Genomic DNA, 17,572 nt, shown 5'->3' with positions numbered 1-17,572 from the left:
CAAAAATGGGAGCATCCGGCAACTGTTCAAATGTAGTGCCTGCGGCACTCCTTTCTCTTGGCGGTTACTCTACTGTTGAATGCAACCGACCAAACTTACTGAAAGCATATTAAATCAGTACTTCAAAATCACGTGTAGTTTTCAAAATTTACACGACCAGGTTCACCCCAGGATGAGTCAATAGATCTGCTTTTTCGTTTTGTATTTATAATGTGTTCAGTGTAATTTTATTAACAGAAGGAAAATGAAGCTGAACCTGAAGGAACTGCAGAACTTCAAGCAAATGCTTCTTCAAAACGAGTTTTTCTTTAAAAAAAAAAAAGGAATTAAAATTAGAAAGATTCCTTTACATAAAAAAAAACTGCTTCAAGAACATTTAAGATATCGAGGTTCTTTTTTTTTTTAATTACTAAACCTGTTTCTTAAAGGGATATGTTTGACTTCCCAGGTGGTACAATTGTCAGCTTTTTCAGAAGTCAAAATATACTACTAAAGAATACAGTTCAAAATCTAAGCCAAGCATCAACTGTACTCCAATAACAACTTCTAAAAAATCTAATGCTATTTTTAGGATGATTCTTTAATATCAGTTGATAGGGAAAGGCTTATAAGTAAAAGTCTGGATGGCAAAATCATGGGGAAAATTATAGTTATTATAAACCCAGAGATTATACACGAACATTCAGGGTATCAGTTAATCTCTCTCCCTCCTGACTTATTGGACCAGTTTTGATTTGGTTCCAAAAAACTTTTTACAGTCCTATCAGTTGCTTAAAATAATGCTATTTTTAGCTTGCTTTATAGGAACTGTCATTCATGTGGAGCTTTTGGTCTTTCTTGAAGTGTCTACTTACCTCTTTTATATTACTGATCGAAAGAAACATGTCTTCATCTCACCTGGAGCAGACCAGAGTAACAGTACGTTTTCTTCTTGAAGATGTTCTCCCCAGAACCCACCTTTCCAAGTATGCTGTATAGCTGTATTACCAAGATTTCTTCTCAATGCACTCTGATTCCACTGTTTCATGTTGTTTGGTTGGGTGTTTGTTTTAATTAGTCATCTATTTCTTGGAATTTTCACTTTGATAGATTCAAGTAACTTTTTCAGAAAAGCTGAATGGAAAGCAAACAATGCCTTTATTTTGTCCTTGATAGCATAGCTAGGTTTAGAGTTCTAAGAACGAAATTGGGACCCACCCATCCCATATACAGACAAGCACACATAAAAGCATACTTTCAAGGCACTACAATTTTATCTTCTATTACTCAGAGTTGTTCTTGAGAAGTCTAATAGCAATGTGAGTCAGTCTCTTGGAGGTAACCTATTTTCCTGGTGTTTCTCCATAGAGATCCCATCTGGTTTTTTGGTTTTTTTCTTCCTTTCATTGCTTTTCACTTGGCAGTGAAAAGCATCTATATGAAAAATCCAATTTTCATCGTTTAAGTCCCGAAACTTTCCTGATTTTATTGTCTCCATGCTTCTGTTCTCATTTTCTGAAACAAATGTCAGATCTGATTCTTCGATACCTCCACGAGTCTTAACTTTTTCCATGTCTTAATCTTTTTGCTCTTTGTTCTGAGAAATTTCCTCAATTTTACGTTGTAGTTCTCTCATTTAGCATCCTCGGCATCACTTCTATAAGCCATCTCATTTTATTTCCACAACTGTTTTAACTTCCAAGAACCTTCCTATTCTGTTCCCTTCTCACAATCTGTTCTTACTTCATGGATGCAATAGTTTACCAAGTTTCTATGAAAGTAGTTATTAGAATTTGTTAACTTTTATTTCTAGAATTACTTAAATTTCCTCCAGGTCCAGGTGGGGTTACTGTGTATCTTAGAAAAGCTCCTGAAATGATGCTGCTGTTAACCCATGGTTAAGAACTACTTATCTAAATGATCAAATGGTTACTCTTTGTCCCACAGGTCTGAAGGTACAACATTTAAACTTGAAATCAGAGAATGAGTCCAAGGATGGAAGCCTGAACACATGGCATAATCTCTTATCCTACTCAAAGATTCTCTGAATTCCAATGTTTTATCCAACTTCGAGACCTATGGAAAATAAGTTATTTGAACACGTTAATTCTTAAGAATTTGATCATTTCTCAGTCTCCTACACCGTATTGTTAGGTCCAAGAGGACAGCAGTCATCTTTTTGGTTCACCCTTGAATCCTCAGTGCCTTGCAGAGCCTGACAGAGAAAGCGCTCAAATGACTGTTATGTACTTAAGTCATCTGTTCCCCTCACTTGATCCTTTACTGGTTCTATGGACTCGCTTTAGGTTTATCCAAAATATTTCTCTGAATGTACAGCTCTTATTGTTAAAAAGACCGAACTTACACTGACCTGGAGTCAGCTTCCTTATAGCTTCTGTGGGTTGAACGATAGCACAGGAGGAATGTTAGGGTGGGGGCAAAGAAGGGGGGTGGTGAGATGACTGCTGAACAGCCTTCCATCACTACTGAAGAACCAGTAACATCTACCAGAGCAACCTCCACACAGGTAACCACGGAGTACAGAAGCTGAACAAATGTACTACTTCTATAATCAGAAAGTAAGTGGATGGAAAATGAACAGTGAACAACTATAGTTGCCCTTTTATTCCCACAGAAGTTATCCTTTAAGGTGGTTCACAAACCCCTAACCATTAGTTGCCCTCTTCTGGGTTTATTCCAGTTTGTCACAATTTCTCTTAAATTTTCTCTTGGCCCCTTACCAAGTGCAGAGCAATGAAAAAGTCAGTGCATGAATTTGTCCATTTAAAAGTTTCCAACAGACTTAACATACTCAGGTCTAGAAAGCATTTACTTTGTACAGTTACTATAATGGACAACTCAGCTCTAGATAGGATAAAAGGGTCGTGTTTTCAACACACATACCTGTCCGAGCTGTGATGTCTGCCCCTGAAGAGAGATTTGTGAACATGATTCCTTAGATCCTCCTGGCTGTATGATTGAAACTCAAGCTCTCACTTTCGTCTGTAGTGATGTGCCCTCCCTTGTTTTCAGTTACTATTAGTCTGCCTTAAACTGCCATTCTGAACTTGGCAAAAACAGAGCCTACTCTCCCTTTGATCCCCATTTCCTAATCGCTGCCCTCACTGCCCATATGCTAGTGAAAAGAGAAGTTTACACTGCTTTTGTGTACATCTCATGAAATTAGGAATACCTACAACAATAGACATTTGGTAATCTAGCCTTTGTACAGGCCTGGCCTCTCAGTTACACTAATAAAACTTTACAGATTCCTCACATCCAGTGACTTAAAGCATTTTCTACAGCCAGGCACAGTGCTGGATAATATCACTTGCCTTCCTCTACTCAACTTCCCTCACCCTTCTAAGACCAGCTTAGCTGACACAAATACAAATTTCAGGCAGCAAAGACGTGGCCATTTTAATCTCATTTTAAAATCTACAACAACTAATCTTAAGTAAGGCAGTCGCTGATCAGTTGCAAGCTGATGAAATACTGAGGTCTTCTTCAACCGCCCCCTCGGCAACCTGAAAGTAGTTCTCTGCAATACTACTGTCAAATGACCAGAGGGATACTGAAAATAAATCTTAAACTGTCTTTTACAATTTTTTGTTCACAAGCTGGAAACACCTACTTCCAAAATACCCACTATTTTAAAACCTCTATATTCAAATTTGGTTCACATCTGCTGGCAACGATTTTTAAATCCTTACTTTGTCCCGTACATAGTAAAGGTTTCTGTTAACCAAATGTCTAACCTCTTCCCTAATGAGAATGTTCAATTCTTGAAGTCTAGAAGGCCCTCTCTTCATTCATGAGTACACAGGACAGATGCACATATAGGCTTGAAAACAACTCAATCCCAAACTCTTTCACAAGATGTTAACATGATTATAATCACATAACCCAAACTTCTTCAGGGAACATTTTTCAGAACTAATCTTCCAAATTATCCAAGACAAAGTCCTGGGTTCCATGCATATGTTTCTTGAAGTGACGACTTGGAAATTTCAACCATTACACATTTGTGGGAAACAAGCTCACGTTTGTGATGTCTTAAAACTGTGCAAGTGCTTTGACGCCTGCCCCTCCCCCCATATTTAGTCTCTTTAAAATGACAGGAAAACACCAACCAATCACAGGTTTAATGGGTTTAATAAGTTTACCCCTTCAGTTCCTATTTGCAGCACCCAATATTCCTTTGAAATACCAGACAGACCCAGCAGTGGCCAACAATAAAGTTCAGACCTCCAGAGTTTAAAAGTTCAGGTTCTCTGAACATTCTGTGTTGCAGTGGCACTTGTCCAAAATTGGTACCTCCCTATAGCTGGGGGAGCTTTAAATGTACCAGTGAAAAAAGCTTTTTCCCCTTCAAGGGGAAGAAAGAAAACCACTCCTCAAAACCCAGCAGATCTGGCTGTGAGGTCTTTCCTCCTGTCCCATCTCTTCAGGCTTGTTTTTTTTTTTGCAGTGGAGCAAGAGACCAAATCCAGCCTGAGTTATAAGAAACAAGACAGTGATGGCTATAACGGGAGTGACCAGGAGCAGCAGAGTCTCCTTTACTTCCCACGTCCAATATATGTGCTTCACAGAAAAACCAAAACAACAGGTCCACAAAATACAACAACTAGAATTACAAAAATCCATTCATCCAAGGGTGGTGGAAGGCAGGAAGGGGAGGTGGGAGGATAAATGGCACAGGGAGAAAAAGTATTCAAATCAGTCCAGGCACGGGGGCTGGCAAATGCTAGAAAAGAGCTGCAGAAAAACCTGTGGTCCTTTCAGACTCACCGGTGTTTAAAATCCATACTGGTGTCAGGACGATTCTGCCTTACGTGCACCAGACAAAAATCCCGATTCCTCAGAGAGAAGGTAATATGCACAGGGCCCTTGGCAGAGTGGGTCCTGCCTTCCCTGGTCGGGGAGGTGAACAAGAAAAAGAGCTGACGCGGCATCCTTCCAATCCCACCCATCCCCTCTGGGTGGCAGGCGACTCAGTGGCCCTCAGCAGCCTTCAGTTTGGCAGGAGATGGGTGTGGTGAGGGGAACTTCTCTGCAGAAGTTGAACTACTCAGGGCAGACTGCAGGTAGACTGTCTTGTGGAAGAGTCTGTTGCTTAAGAAAACCACCAAGGAGAAGAGGCGCAATTGGAAAAGGCTAAAAGGCAAAAGAGACCCAGCCTGTTAGACACCCCCAGTTGAGCAAAATTGTTTTAATTATTTGACAACTTACTTGACTACTTTCAATTTAGAACGATACAGGGGAAAACAAGACACCAGAAATTTGATCAAGCATGTACAGAGGTTAGACACACAGATTAAACAGGCAGCAACTAAAGAATGCACTGGGTCCTGTCAGAAGTGCAGTAGTATCACCATTTGCAGTATCGGGGCTTAGAGGAAATAAAGTTCTATTTTAGATTAATTCTGATTCAAGAAGTACCTTTCTAGGGTACAAACTTCAAGCTATGTCTGAAGATATCATATGCTATGTGTATTTCATTTTCAGGAGAGCTTCAAGAGAAAGTTAGTTAAGATACACACTTAGCATTTACTGGATAGCAAGAACATGCAAGAACCCAAAGCAGATTGGAAATTTCTAATAAGTATATCCTCACTGACTTAACCAAAATTGATCAAAAGATTGCGCTTTTCTCTGAAGTGATAAAACTTTCAGAGTGCTAGTGTTACTAAAGATTCATTTTAAAATACTTTGTTTTACTGTCATTATCAATAAACTCCTGTAGCCAGAACACATGGCCCACTATTTTTAAAAAGTTGGCCATTCTTACAAAATGAGCTCAATTACAGGTATAAGTGCCTTATTCGGTGAACTGTTACATTTTAAGAATATGTATAATAGCAGCAATTTCTGAAACACATATGTGCACATATGCATGGGGAAAATTTTGGGATACATCCCAGAAGTGTTTCTCTTGTTGAACTGTATATTAATAGTTTCCTGCAATGTAAGGTTATTTTTAAAAAACCTTAACAAAAATGTCTCATTCACATGATTGCAGTGTTATGGTCCCAACACTTTAGACCAAAAAAACTTAATACATTTTAGCTAATACTGGCTAATACTTACTATGCTTTGCCAGGGGTCTTTGCTTCATTGGCGCTGATAATGAATAAAGGAAAGAGGATAGAGAATAGGCAGCCACTGTTTAAAAAAAAAAAGAAAGAAAAGAAATAATTAGTCACCTTCAAAACAGCCATGACTTTGAAGATATTAGAAGCCCAAAGTTCTTTGCCTCCAGTGCTAAATATCATGGCTTGATGCACCCTTAATGTATCAAACACATCTTTAAAAAAAAAAAAAAAGGATTTTTCTAAGCGCTGGCTATGTTTAACATTGTTCGAGGAAGCAAAACAGAAGAATATGGCATATATGATCATGCAGACTATATTTTAATGCTGAGAATTCCCTGGCGGTCCAGTGGTTAGGACTCCGTACTTCCACTGCTGGGGACCCGGGTTCGATCCCTGGTTGGGGAACTAAGCATGCCGCAAAACGGGGCAAAAAAAAAAAAAAAAAGCTAACTGACAAATGTCTATGACTATCTGTCAGGGAGAAAAAACCCTACAGACCTCCTGATGGCCAAATAAGAATGCAGAATGCCTAGCACAGAACCAGGCATACAGAAGGTGCTCCCTACACTGAGTATTTTTACCAGTCCCCTTCAAGTCCCTACAGTCAAATTACCTGACAATGTAGGAGGACTGCATTGCTGTGAGGAAAGCCAAGGGCAGACCAAATCCAAAGTAGTAAGGCCAATTCCTTTCTATGTTTGACAATCGCTGGTGCATTTCAATTCCTAAAACAAGGAGCCAATACAATTAGGCTGCATATTTCCTTTTAGTCAAATGACTAAATATGGTAGACAGTTTATTTGAGGTTTGAGTTGTAGGTACCGAATTGCCATTTAGAATACAACTAAAGCATATAAATTAGAATTGTCCAAATCTGATAAAGCTTCTATGCGAAGGTTTTACAATTGAACAATCATAATTTCAAAACTGGCGGGCTAAGTGAATTCTGAATTACAACACCAGAATCCTTTGTAAGTATTAGTCTTGAACAAAGCAAGAATCAAAAAAAGGCAGCTATCCTCTAGGAATCAATTAACCCCTTTCAACCAACCACACCCAAATATGCCAAGGACTTTCAAAATATCCCCCCAAATAATCTGTATGCACCAACATCAGATTAATTTCTCTAATTCAAAATAACTCGTGCTCATTTATGCCATCTTATGGCTGTCAGAGCTACGTGACATTAAGCTCCATAAGGATGATGCTACACTGCTACATTCCCCAGCAACAAAGTTAAGGGTTAACCCCCCAAGCCAAATCTAAGTCCCCTCTTGCCAAAATGTCTGCTTCATTACAAAGACGATTTGCCAAGGGCCTAAGTATTGAAGAATTTAAGAAGTCTACTTAGCAGCACCATTTCCAAATTGGGCCTCCAAGTTCTGAGTTTCTTTAGACAGGCTTACCTTTATTGAACCAACGATATTCGAAGCAGTATAGTGAGTAGAGAAGAGACATATGCAGGAGACTAACCAGCTGACCAACAAGATGGATGGGAAAGAGACTCACAAACATCCCCTGAAGAACAAGTATGGAAAATCTTAATTCCAAAGCTTCAGAGACCTGACACTGTTCACCTGCCACTCTGAGCCATCACTCTCTACCTAGATAGCCTGATAGTTGCTTCTCAAGTTTCTAAATAGCAGGAGAGTGAAGAATGCTCAGGGTGGCAGGGAGGAGCAGGCAAATTCATGTTTCTTTACCATTTTATGATTTTAAGTCTCTAGTTGTTTCTGTGAAAAAATGATTTACAAATCATTGCCTCCCAAAACGTATCTGCTGAGTATAAATGTGACACCCTGTCTTTGTGAAGCTCCCTCTAGTGAATCTTCTTTTCTTAATCTGCTCCACGTGCCCAGAAGGCCAGTCTCACCTGGAGGAGGAAAAGAGCCTGCAGCAAAAGGTTGAAGAGCATGTCAGCAATTATTTTGCTGACACTAGGGAATGGGTGAGGCTTCCTCCCTGATACCTCGAAGGCCAGGTCAGCTATATCCTGTAAGAGAGAAAGGAGCTCACCAAAACATGAATTAAGTGGCCTCAATACCCAGCCCCAAAGCTAAGGCCACTGATCTGCCATGAGACCTGCCAGGGGAGAAAAGCCCCTGGACATCTGGCCATGAGATGCTCTGGAGACCTGAGAGGATAATTCCATTTTACAAGAGCACAGAGATCACCCACTGGCTGCTTGACCAAGAAAAGTTAAGGCGGTGAAATCGCTCCCTACATGGCCACTAACTTCGCAGGCTGAAACCTGCCACCAGGCGATCCATTATGCCATAGAACCCAGACTCCATTCTGCCCTGGACCTACCTGAAACCAAATTGCATTCACAACTTTGCTAAGCACAAACAGGGGGAGCACCCAAAGAGCACTGAAAATTGACGTGAGGAAAAACTCGAGCCACGACCAAACATCCCCATGTAGTGACGGATCACCTAAGAAAGGCGGAAAGGCTTGTTAGTTTAACTGGAGAAATGGAAAACCAGAAGACCAAATGTGCAACCCCTACTCCACACACATACATCTTTGGTTCCTGCCAGCACATCACTGCACCTATTTCAGAGAGTCTTATTCTTCATAGACACACCAAATTCTGGCCACAACTCCAATTCAGAGTAGCCAAGGAGATGTGCTGCTTACCTTGAGACAAACCTGCTTACCGGGTGGTGACTGATATGTCAGTGACCAGCAGTACACCGTATGCAGGAAACCACCCTGGTTCAAATCCCAGCTATGCCACTTACTAACGGTTTAACCTTGGTAACCAATTTCCATTTCCTCATCTATAAAATGCTATCTGTAACAATACCCAAAGGGTTGTTGAGAGATTTCAGTTAAAAACATCTAAAGCTGCAGGTACAGAGGAAGTATTCAATAGACTGAGGGAGACACGGAAACACCTCCCACCTCGGCAATGGACATACTTACCAATAATTTGGGCCGTTACTGACTGAAGCACGGGAATAAACACTCGATAAAACAAAAGGAGACTGAACTAAAGGAGAGAGGAAATAAGGTAAACATTAAAAGCCCTTCTTTAAAACAGGAGTTCCAAGTTTCAGTGTAATTATTTTCCAGATGGAAGTGTCTTTTACAAATTAGGAGCCCTGAAGTGGTACCAAAATTGGACTCAGTTCTATTTCCCAATTCTCCAGCTGAGGAGTACAAACCTGACACTGCCTACGAAAACAGTAAAACTTCTGGGGGACTAGAAGAACATTTCAATTAGTAGTCACACCAAACTACAGGCATATACTAAGTACACAGTCATATTTTATTAATGAAAGCTAACACCTAAAAACATCTGTGAAATGTTTAGATTAACAAGTTGAATTATACTGAATTTCAAGTCCAAGAAAATACTTAACTATTTGTTCTTCAAAGTACTCAAATTTCACTTAAGCCTGTGTTGGTTCTCAGTCAGCTGTAGGCAACCTTCTGGTGTGAGTTTCAATAGTAATCAATTTGAGGACATTGCTATGACCAGACAAAGGGAGAAGCTTGCCCATATCCATCTCTTTCCCCTCTGAGCCCCCACAGTTGCTCTTAACCAAAATGTCCAGACAATGTCACAAGAAATTGTTACCTATTAACATTAAAACTTGTGAGTAAGTCATTTAAGAAAAAAGTGTACATTCAGGGCTATCTATTCCTGACATTTACATACAAGTTTTCTCTGAGTGGGAATAAAATGAGTGAAGGTGCACAGAATCCTGAGTCATGGCCTTAAGCACGCATTAGCAGGTGAAAGCTACCTGTCTCAGTTTCAAGAAGACAGTTGAGAACCATGAACACCAAAATAATCTGAATAAAGATGCTTATAAGGCACCTGGAATTTGACGAAAAAGAACTTACCCAGAATACTCCACCATTCCAAGCGCAGCACTGAAAAATTCTACTAACAATACGTGGTTCACTGGAAAAGACCACATGTATTTAGCTTAAAAGGCATACAGGCTATTTCCATAGTATCATTCAGTAGCTCTCCTTTTTACATCTTTTGTTGACATTTTATTTTTCCAGCACCTACTGTTATCCCAATGTTCTCTCCTAATGTCAATAAGAAAAGGCTAAAAATATTTCAAGAGAAGCAGTTTTTCTTAAAAAAAACAAACACACAAAAAACTATATTTTCTAAATTCCAAGACTGGAGACTAGAAGAGGATGTCTGAGGTTCTTCTATCAAAATCCACACAGGCACTCCTAGAAGTATCCACCAATCCAAGTAATTTTTTTATGGCTCTCTATTCACCATCCTGATTTCTTTTAAACACCACGACATTTTGAACAAGGATTACTGCTAGACACCAGTTTAATTCAATGTGAGGGGAGTGGGGGGAAATCACCTGTAACTTTTTTGGGGGAGAAAGCACAAAAGACAAATAATGGGGTATTGAAACTCCAAGTCACTATGTAGTGTCTGAATTCTATACTAAGTTTAATCACTTCCTAAAGTGCCCACAGAAGGGAATTCAGATGTTTTCTGACATCAGCCTCCACTCCTTACCTCTCTTGCTTCCTCTCTATACTCTGGGCTCTCCTCTGAGCCAGGACACTGCTTGCCCTTCTTCGACGCTGCTCCTCTCTCTTTTGCTGAATTCGAGCATCTAGCTTTGAGATGGTACAAATTCCCCAGATGGAGTCTTTGATTCCCTATACACAAGAGTATCATTTTTAAAGAGGGAAGATTTTGGATCAGAAGACTTTCCAAAGTTACATACAGGAAAGTGATGAAATAACAGTGGAAATCATGGTACTTAGTTTGCTACAAAGCTTAGCGGACCCTTGATACTTTTGTATTTTGAAATAATTCCCAATTTACAGAAGAGCTACAAGAACGGAGAACTCCCTAATACCCTTTCTCAGGATTCACCACTATTTTGCCACATTGTTATTTATTCTTGTTTACATATATATATACATTTTTTTAGATCATTTGAGTAGGTTGCTGTGTCATGTCTCTTTACTTTTAATTGTTCAGTGTATATTTCCTAAGAATATTGTTCTTAGGAAATATATATAGTTATCTATTAAAGAAATTAAATATTGAAACAGTTTAATCTACAGTCCATATTCCAGTTTCCCCATTTGTCTCAGTAATGCCCTCTATAGCATTTTTACCCCTCAAGTATCAGACATCAGTTCAGAATCACATGTTGCATTTAGCTCTCATATCTCTTCAGTCTCCTTTAATCAGGAACAGCTCCTTAGCGTGTCTTCCTTTATGAAGTATACAGGTCAGTTATTTTACAGGATGCCCTCAATTTAGGTCTGTGTCCTCATGATTAGGTCCCAGGTTACATATTTTTGGCAGGAATATCACATAAGTGATGGTGTGCCCTTCCAGATATTACATCCAGAGGCATGTGATGTCTGTCTCACCTTGCTGGTGATGTCAATTTTACATATTCAGTCAAGGTGTTATCCAGCTCCATTGTATGGTTGCAAATTTTTCTCCTTGCAACTAATAAGTAATCTGTGGGCAGACATTTCTGAGACCAGGCAAATATCCTGCTCATCAAGTCCTCTCCCCTAGATTTAGCATCAATTAACAATTCTTGCCCAAACCAATCTTGAATAACATGGTTGCAAAATAGTGGTTTTCTACTCCCTCTAACACTTACCGATACTATAAAGCCAAGTTATTGCCCTCCTCTATACTCTTCCAATATCAATCTAATGTCTACAAGTACAATCTACATCCTGTACTAAACTAGCAATACTAGGGTAGATTAAACACTGGTCTCAAGAAAGAACCAGGGCTGGACCAAGGCTAATGGAAGACACAAAGAAATAATCACTGTAAAAGTGTGGAAAGCTGTAGGATAAGAGCATGCCACATAAGACAGAAACCACATTGTAGTGTAGCTGGAGGAGAATGTCCTTAAACAGCATATGCTGAGGAAGAGGGTTGTTAAGTCTATAAGTCACTGATGGGGGCACTTGCCAATGACTGGAAGAGCCCCAATGGCAGAAAGGTTACTGTTATTACTACAAACATCAGAACTGCCTATTACCCAGTTCAAAGGACTGCACTCATTTATCCACCCACTCCCATATTGAGCATCTTCAATGAGCTAGACAACATATGGAAATGCTCAGGAAACTTATAACTCAGCAGGAAAAGTACACAAGTAAACCAAAAGAAAAAAATAAATAAAAATTTATAGTTTAGTAAGTACCACAACAGATTTATGTCCAAAGTAGAGTGGGAAGGACTAGGGTATTCAACTTCATCAAGAAGCAGAAAAAAGGGGACTTCCCTGGTGGTCCAGTGGTTAAGACTCCACACTTCCAATGCAGGGGGTGCGGGTTCGATCCCTGGTCAGGGAACTAAGGTCCCACATGCCACGCAGCCAGAAAAAAAAAAAAAAAAAAAAAAAGCAGCAGCAGAAAAAGGCATTCTGGAAGCAATGGCCAACCTGGATTTAAGAATGGCATTTTCACCTACTGTTATGAGCAAAACAAATTTTAGAGAAAACTGTCCGGATACAGAGAAATGCACAAGTTTATGAAGTACCTGCCGACAGGAGCATAAATTGGCAGCATGCACCTACCTGGTCTTTTATCTACGAGTAATGTTTAATCTTATTTTGCTTTTTAACTTCTAAATCTTCTACAAACAGTTTAAAATTAAGATAGTTAAGTTCAAAGGGCTTAGGGCCTAGTATGTGCTAGGATGATGACAGCATCCCCACTTCTGAGATACTTACAGTCTAGTGGGGCAGACAGACACACAAAGTTCACGTTGTACAACTGATCCAGGGTTGAAATTTTATCACACAAAAGGACATAAGGTATTAAAAGAAGATCACATGAATTCTCTTTGGCCCTTCTAAGATATTCCTTCAATTGCCCCCCTTTGATTCTAAGATAATAAACTTTTAAACACTCCCACTCCCCGTCAGAACTGGCCTCTCTCCTGCTCCCAGGAATAGAGCTACAGGGGCTACAACTAGGGCATTAGACCTCAGACCGCCACTATAATGGAATGTTATGCTACTGATCATGTGGGTGACTACATCCTAAACAGATCTCTATGGGACATTTTTCTAGAGCATCATCATCTCCGCCTTGTAGAATGGGAAAATAAGACAGGTCCTATAATGTAGATCCGGACAAAGTAGTTCAGGTAATAGCACTGTACCAATGTTCACTGCTTGGTCTTCAACAACATACCATGGTTACATACGATGTTAACATTAAGAGAACCTGGTGAAGGAACTCTAAAAGTATTCCAAAATAAAGTTTAGGGAATTCCCTGGTGGTGCAGCGGTTAGGACTCCACGCTCTCACTGCCAAGGGCCGGGTTCAATCCCTGGTCGGGGAACTAGATCTCATAAGCCATGTGGCATGGCCAAAAAATATATATATTGATAAATAAAGTTTATCAAAAAAAAAAAGAGGGTCTGGGGCCAAGCTGAACAGGGTTTCAATACTACAGACACTCACTAGACAATTCTCCCAAGCTTCTGCGAGATGCAGGATAATACCTCTCCCTCGAGTAGTGTGGATTAGAATGAAAACTTGTAGGTGAAGAACCCAACAAACATAATAAAAATTTCAAAAATACCTAAAGGATTTTCTAGTCAGTTCCTGCAGCAAAAGGGTCAAAAGATGACTTGACGTACTCACTCTGGCAAGGTCCTGCAGAAAGGTTTTGACACTGTCAGCCATCTCTTCACCGCCCAAACTATCAACTACACAAAGGAGAGAGAAGTGTTCCCAAATGTCTCATCATGAAGCACCTGGAAACAGACGGAGCATAAGCGGGGAAAAATATTTATCTTCAAGTTACTCACGTACATTTCTACATGATGACGTTTTCCACATACTTCTCTAATAGGATTGCAGTAGATTCTAGCACTTAGGTAGATACTAGCACTGTTAACTAAGTGAAGTTACACCTGTAACTACTGAAAAACCTGAAATCAATAAATTTTTAAATCACTTACCACCCTTTCACTTTTACATGGACTAGTAATCCCTTCTCTGGGCCTTGATGTCCCTAACTATCCCTCCTACACGTCCCAAGTACTTTTGAGATTTGAGATCATGAGATGGGTGATAATTACACTACAATATCTGTGCTTGATGTTACTTGAATACAAATACAGGAGCAAAATGAAAGTTCTAACAAAAATTACTAAATATGCACTTCATACACAGGGCCCTCCAGCACACAGATAAGTTCAAAGTATGATGTGAAATTTCCCACCAAGACCCCCAAATATGCCTTCCCTGTTTTCCAACTTTAAATGTATACATATATGTACAATTTCAACAAGCATGCAGGAAACAATGAATTAAACTAGGCCAAAACAAGGTTAAGTCCACGTGTATAAACATTCTTTAACACACTACAGCTTTCCCATTTTATTTATTTCTTAGGTGAATGAGAAATCTAGCTTCATAAAATAATAACTTGAAAGTTCACGTGTATAAGTATTTTTAAAATACTACGCTCCCATGTAATGTCTAAGGTGAATGCAAAACCCATTTTCAAAAATTTAATTAAGGACTTGGGATTCTAAAATTCTCAAACCTGACTAAACCAATCTAGGGTATTCTTAATTTAAGAGATAGACCATAATGACAATTTCACAGGCAGCTTCTATACACCTCGAATTTCAAAACATAAGCACACTTTCCCTAATGACCACTTCACCAAACTGTACCTTATTGACCCAACTGGACTACTGCCACCCAGAACAGGAAGTGCAGGGAATACAGCAGAGGGAAGGCAACTTGCACAACACTGTATGTACCATCTTCTCCTTGGGTCAAATCCTACCCAGATGCACTCACTTCAGGTAGAGAAGTTTCTAGGGTAAGAAACTTTTGTTAATGCTCCCACTTAAAAACAAACAAAAAACACCTGAGTGACAGGATACTCAGTGACAGGTGAATAGTTAATGCTCAATGATGATATATAAGACACTAGTTTCTAAAGATTATCATGGATTCACTTTTAACCATCTACTTCCTCATCTATGAATTAAGAGTATTAAAATTTTTCATAGGCTTTGAGTACAAAGTGCAGTAACATGAAAATAAAAACTTAACTTCTACATAAACATAATCCCACTACAGAATGAGCTAACGTGGGAGTTTAAGGAAGCCGATTAGTTAGTCTGGGTTTCTCAAGGTGCTGACACAGCTGGAAGGATGTGGGTCCTAATCCAAGGAGAGGAGCTGTGTTACCTGAACCATGGCCATTAACAACTGGCTTCTGCAAGTACCAAGTGGCAGGTTACCTACTGACCAATAGTGGCCTGTGAAGGACAAGTCACTTCAATTTTATATGCAGATCCTATTTGAATTATCCGGAATATCCAGAAATATTACCCGGTTGACAAAAAGTTCAGGCAGGGAGAAAAGCAACCTGCCAAGATTTGAGACCAGAGACTGTATAACACGGAGGGAACCCTCCAACTGTGGTGGACGTAAGTGAGATGCATCTGGTTCACAGCATTTCACAGACGGAGGAACTGAACCTCCAAAGTTAAATGGCTTGCCCAAGATTACAGCACGTGAAAGGCTACAGCGAACTTCAAAACCCCGGTCTCTGAACCCTCAGTCGGGGCTTTTTACTCAAGCTTTGCGATGAGGATTTTTGTTTAACCCGAGCATCCCATGGACAAAATGTCTCGTAAGCCTGTAAATACAACTGGCCATTAAATTCCTAAACAGTAATGAGAACTTATTAAGCATCTACTGCGGCACGGTCCTGTACTTTCTAAGTCACTAAACCCAGAAACCCAAGTCCGGAAAGCAGGAGGCTGTCACATCCCACTCCAGTTTCACTAAAGGTAAGCATCCTCACATCCCACCGGGCTCCCCGGATGCTCATAGCCCACAGGTCCCTTCGGACCTGTTTCCCCCCCAGCTCCTTGGCAAACCCGACTGGAAGCTGGTCTCCCTCCGCAACCACAGCCGTGCACGAGGCGCGGGGCACGCTCTCATCCCGTCACGCGGGGAGCTAAAGACAGCCGCGCCGCACCTGGGCAGAGGCTCGCCGGCGACTGCGGGCTGCGTCCCGCGCCCCGGCCCTGCCCCGCCGCCGCAGAACCTTCCCGCCAGGCGTCCCCGCGCGCAGCCCCCACCCGCACCTCCCAACCCCGCGCTCGGGCCCTGCTGCCCTCACACGACCTCGCCGCCCTAGCCACCGGGGCCCCTGCCGCGCGCGCAGGCTGCGAGGCGCCAGGGCCTGGTTCGGCAGAACTGCACCTACCCGGCAGCTTTGCCCCCGCGGCTCCGGCTCCGGCCCGGCCCCTGGCCCACCGCTGGCCCGCTCGGCTCCTCCACGCCCCTCCGCACCCCTTCGCGCCCGGCCACACACTCCCGCCAGGGCGCTCCCAGGGCCGGGGCCGCTGCGCCCACACTGGGCATGCCCGGGCCGCACGGGGCCGCTGGGAAGTCGGGCGGGCGCAGAGTCCAGCCGCCCGGGCGGAGGGGGCGGGGCCGCGGCGGCGGAGGGGGCGGGGCCGCGTGGTGACTGAGCCTGGGAAATGCAGTCCGTCTTCTGGGCCCACCCGCGCCGCTTCCGGGGTTGCCGTCCTTCCTGATCCCGTATCGTGTTCTTTGCTCCCTCCCACTTACTTCTGCAGGTTTGCTTGTCTTTCTATTATGAAGCCTAACAACAGAACAATAAAATGCAGAAGTATCTTGGTCTCTTTGGTTGGAGACTTCAGTAACCAAAGGGTACTAAGCAATGATGGGTTTAAATCAAGTCATAAAATGACTAAGAATAGGTCAAGCTGCCATGCAATTCGGCTGCATTAGGCGTGTTCTCTGACAGCAAAGTGTTGGCTGAGATTAAAACGATCAAGTAAATAGAAATGAAACTGTTTTCATCTCTGTCCCCAGCAGTCCGTCTCTACCCCAGGGACGGCAATTTCTTGGCATCGAACCATCAAGCCTGACCTATAACCTTTTTCTCCCCTATTCCCAGCCTCTTATATCTCTCATTCCCCATTTTTTCCTCTTTTCTCCACTTCCTATTTTCCTTCACCTCTAGGTGTGCTTAGAGCTGCTCTGCTCAGGCCACCTATAAAATCAGATTTTTACAACTGGAAGCTCTTTAGTATAACCTTACATAGTGTGAGCCCAGGTATCAACTGACTTACTCAAGGTCAGTGGCAGAACAACTACCCAGACCTCCTGACTCTCCTCTAGTTAGTTCAGTGGGCTGGGAGGGTGGGGTCGTTGACTTCTTCTACCCTGCCCAACTTCCAGCCCCATTCCAGAACAGACGAGTCCCCTACTCTGAGCCTGTGGAAACTACCTTCTCTTTCAGGAACAGGGTCACGAAGTCGAAACTAACACGATGGGAGAAGAGAACTAAGCATTCAGAGTAGCAGAAGCCCTGAAATAAAAGGTCCAACCTGGGATTTATATATGTAAACTCCTTTGGAGAAGGGACCTCTTTCTTATTTATTTTAGCCTTGGCAATAATCTCATTTTCACTGAGACCAGATCTATGAATACCTACTGGT

The 17,572-nt window shown here is 41.5% G+C and overlaps 1 protein-coding gene across 3 annotated transcripts; it reads right to left on the bottom strand.

Annotated features, from left to right (window-relative positions):
- Positions 1 to 427: 427 nt before the first annotated feature.
- Positions 428 to 16,459, bottom strand: EI24 (EI24 autophagy associated transmembrane protein). 3 transcript variants are annotated; one of them, XM_089915783.1, is made up of 12 exons: positions 16,309 to 16,459; positions 14,753 to 14,899; positions 13,710 to 13,822; positions 10,582 to 10,727; positions 9,930 to 9,990; positions 9,003 to 9,069; positions 8,385 to 8,509; positions 7,948 to 8,067; positions 7,481 to 7,592; positions 6,688 to 6,799; positions 6,070 to 6,144; positions 428 to 1,113 (listed from the first exon to the last, which is right to left on the bottom strand). In XM_089915783.1, the coding sequence occupies exons 3-12, from the start codon at positions 13,749 to 13,751 to the stop codon at positions 1,092 to 1,094; spliced, it is 882 nt and encodes a 293-aa protein (XP_089771909.1). In that variant the 5' UTR covers positions 13,752 to 13,822; positions 14,753 to 14,899; positions 16,309 to 16,459; the 3' UTR covers positions 428 to 1,091. The 3 variants fall into 3 exon arrangements, with proteins under 3 accessions (XP_089771909.1, XP_022416001.1, XP_022416002.1); XM_022560293.3 differs by lacking the exon at positions 428 to 1,113 and adding an exon at positions 4,116 to 5,136 and having other exon boundaries at positions 16,309 to 16,454; XM_022560294.3 differs by lacking the exons at positions 428 to 1,113; positions 14,753 to 14,899 and adding an exon at positions 4,116 to 5,136 and having other exon boundaries at positions 16,309 to 16,454.
- Between the last annotated feature and the right edge of the window lie 1,113 nt (positions 16,460 to 17,572).

The sequence above is a fragment of the Delphinapterus leucas genome, chromosome 7, assembly GCF_059928025.1.
Source record: "Delphinapterus leucas isolate spDelLeu-1000000601 "Yukka" chromosome 7, BTC_Dleu_Yukka2, whole genome shotgun sequence".
NCBI classification, from domain to species: domain Eukaryota; kingdom Metazoa; phylum Chordata; class Mammalia; order Artiodactyla; family Monodontidae; genus Delphinapterus; species Delphinapterus leucas.
Note: the sequence above shows the minus strand (reverse complement) of the source record. Positions and strands in the feature narration are given on the sequence as shown.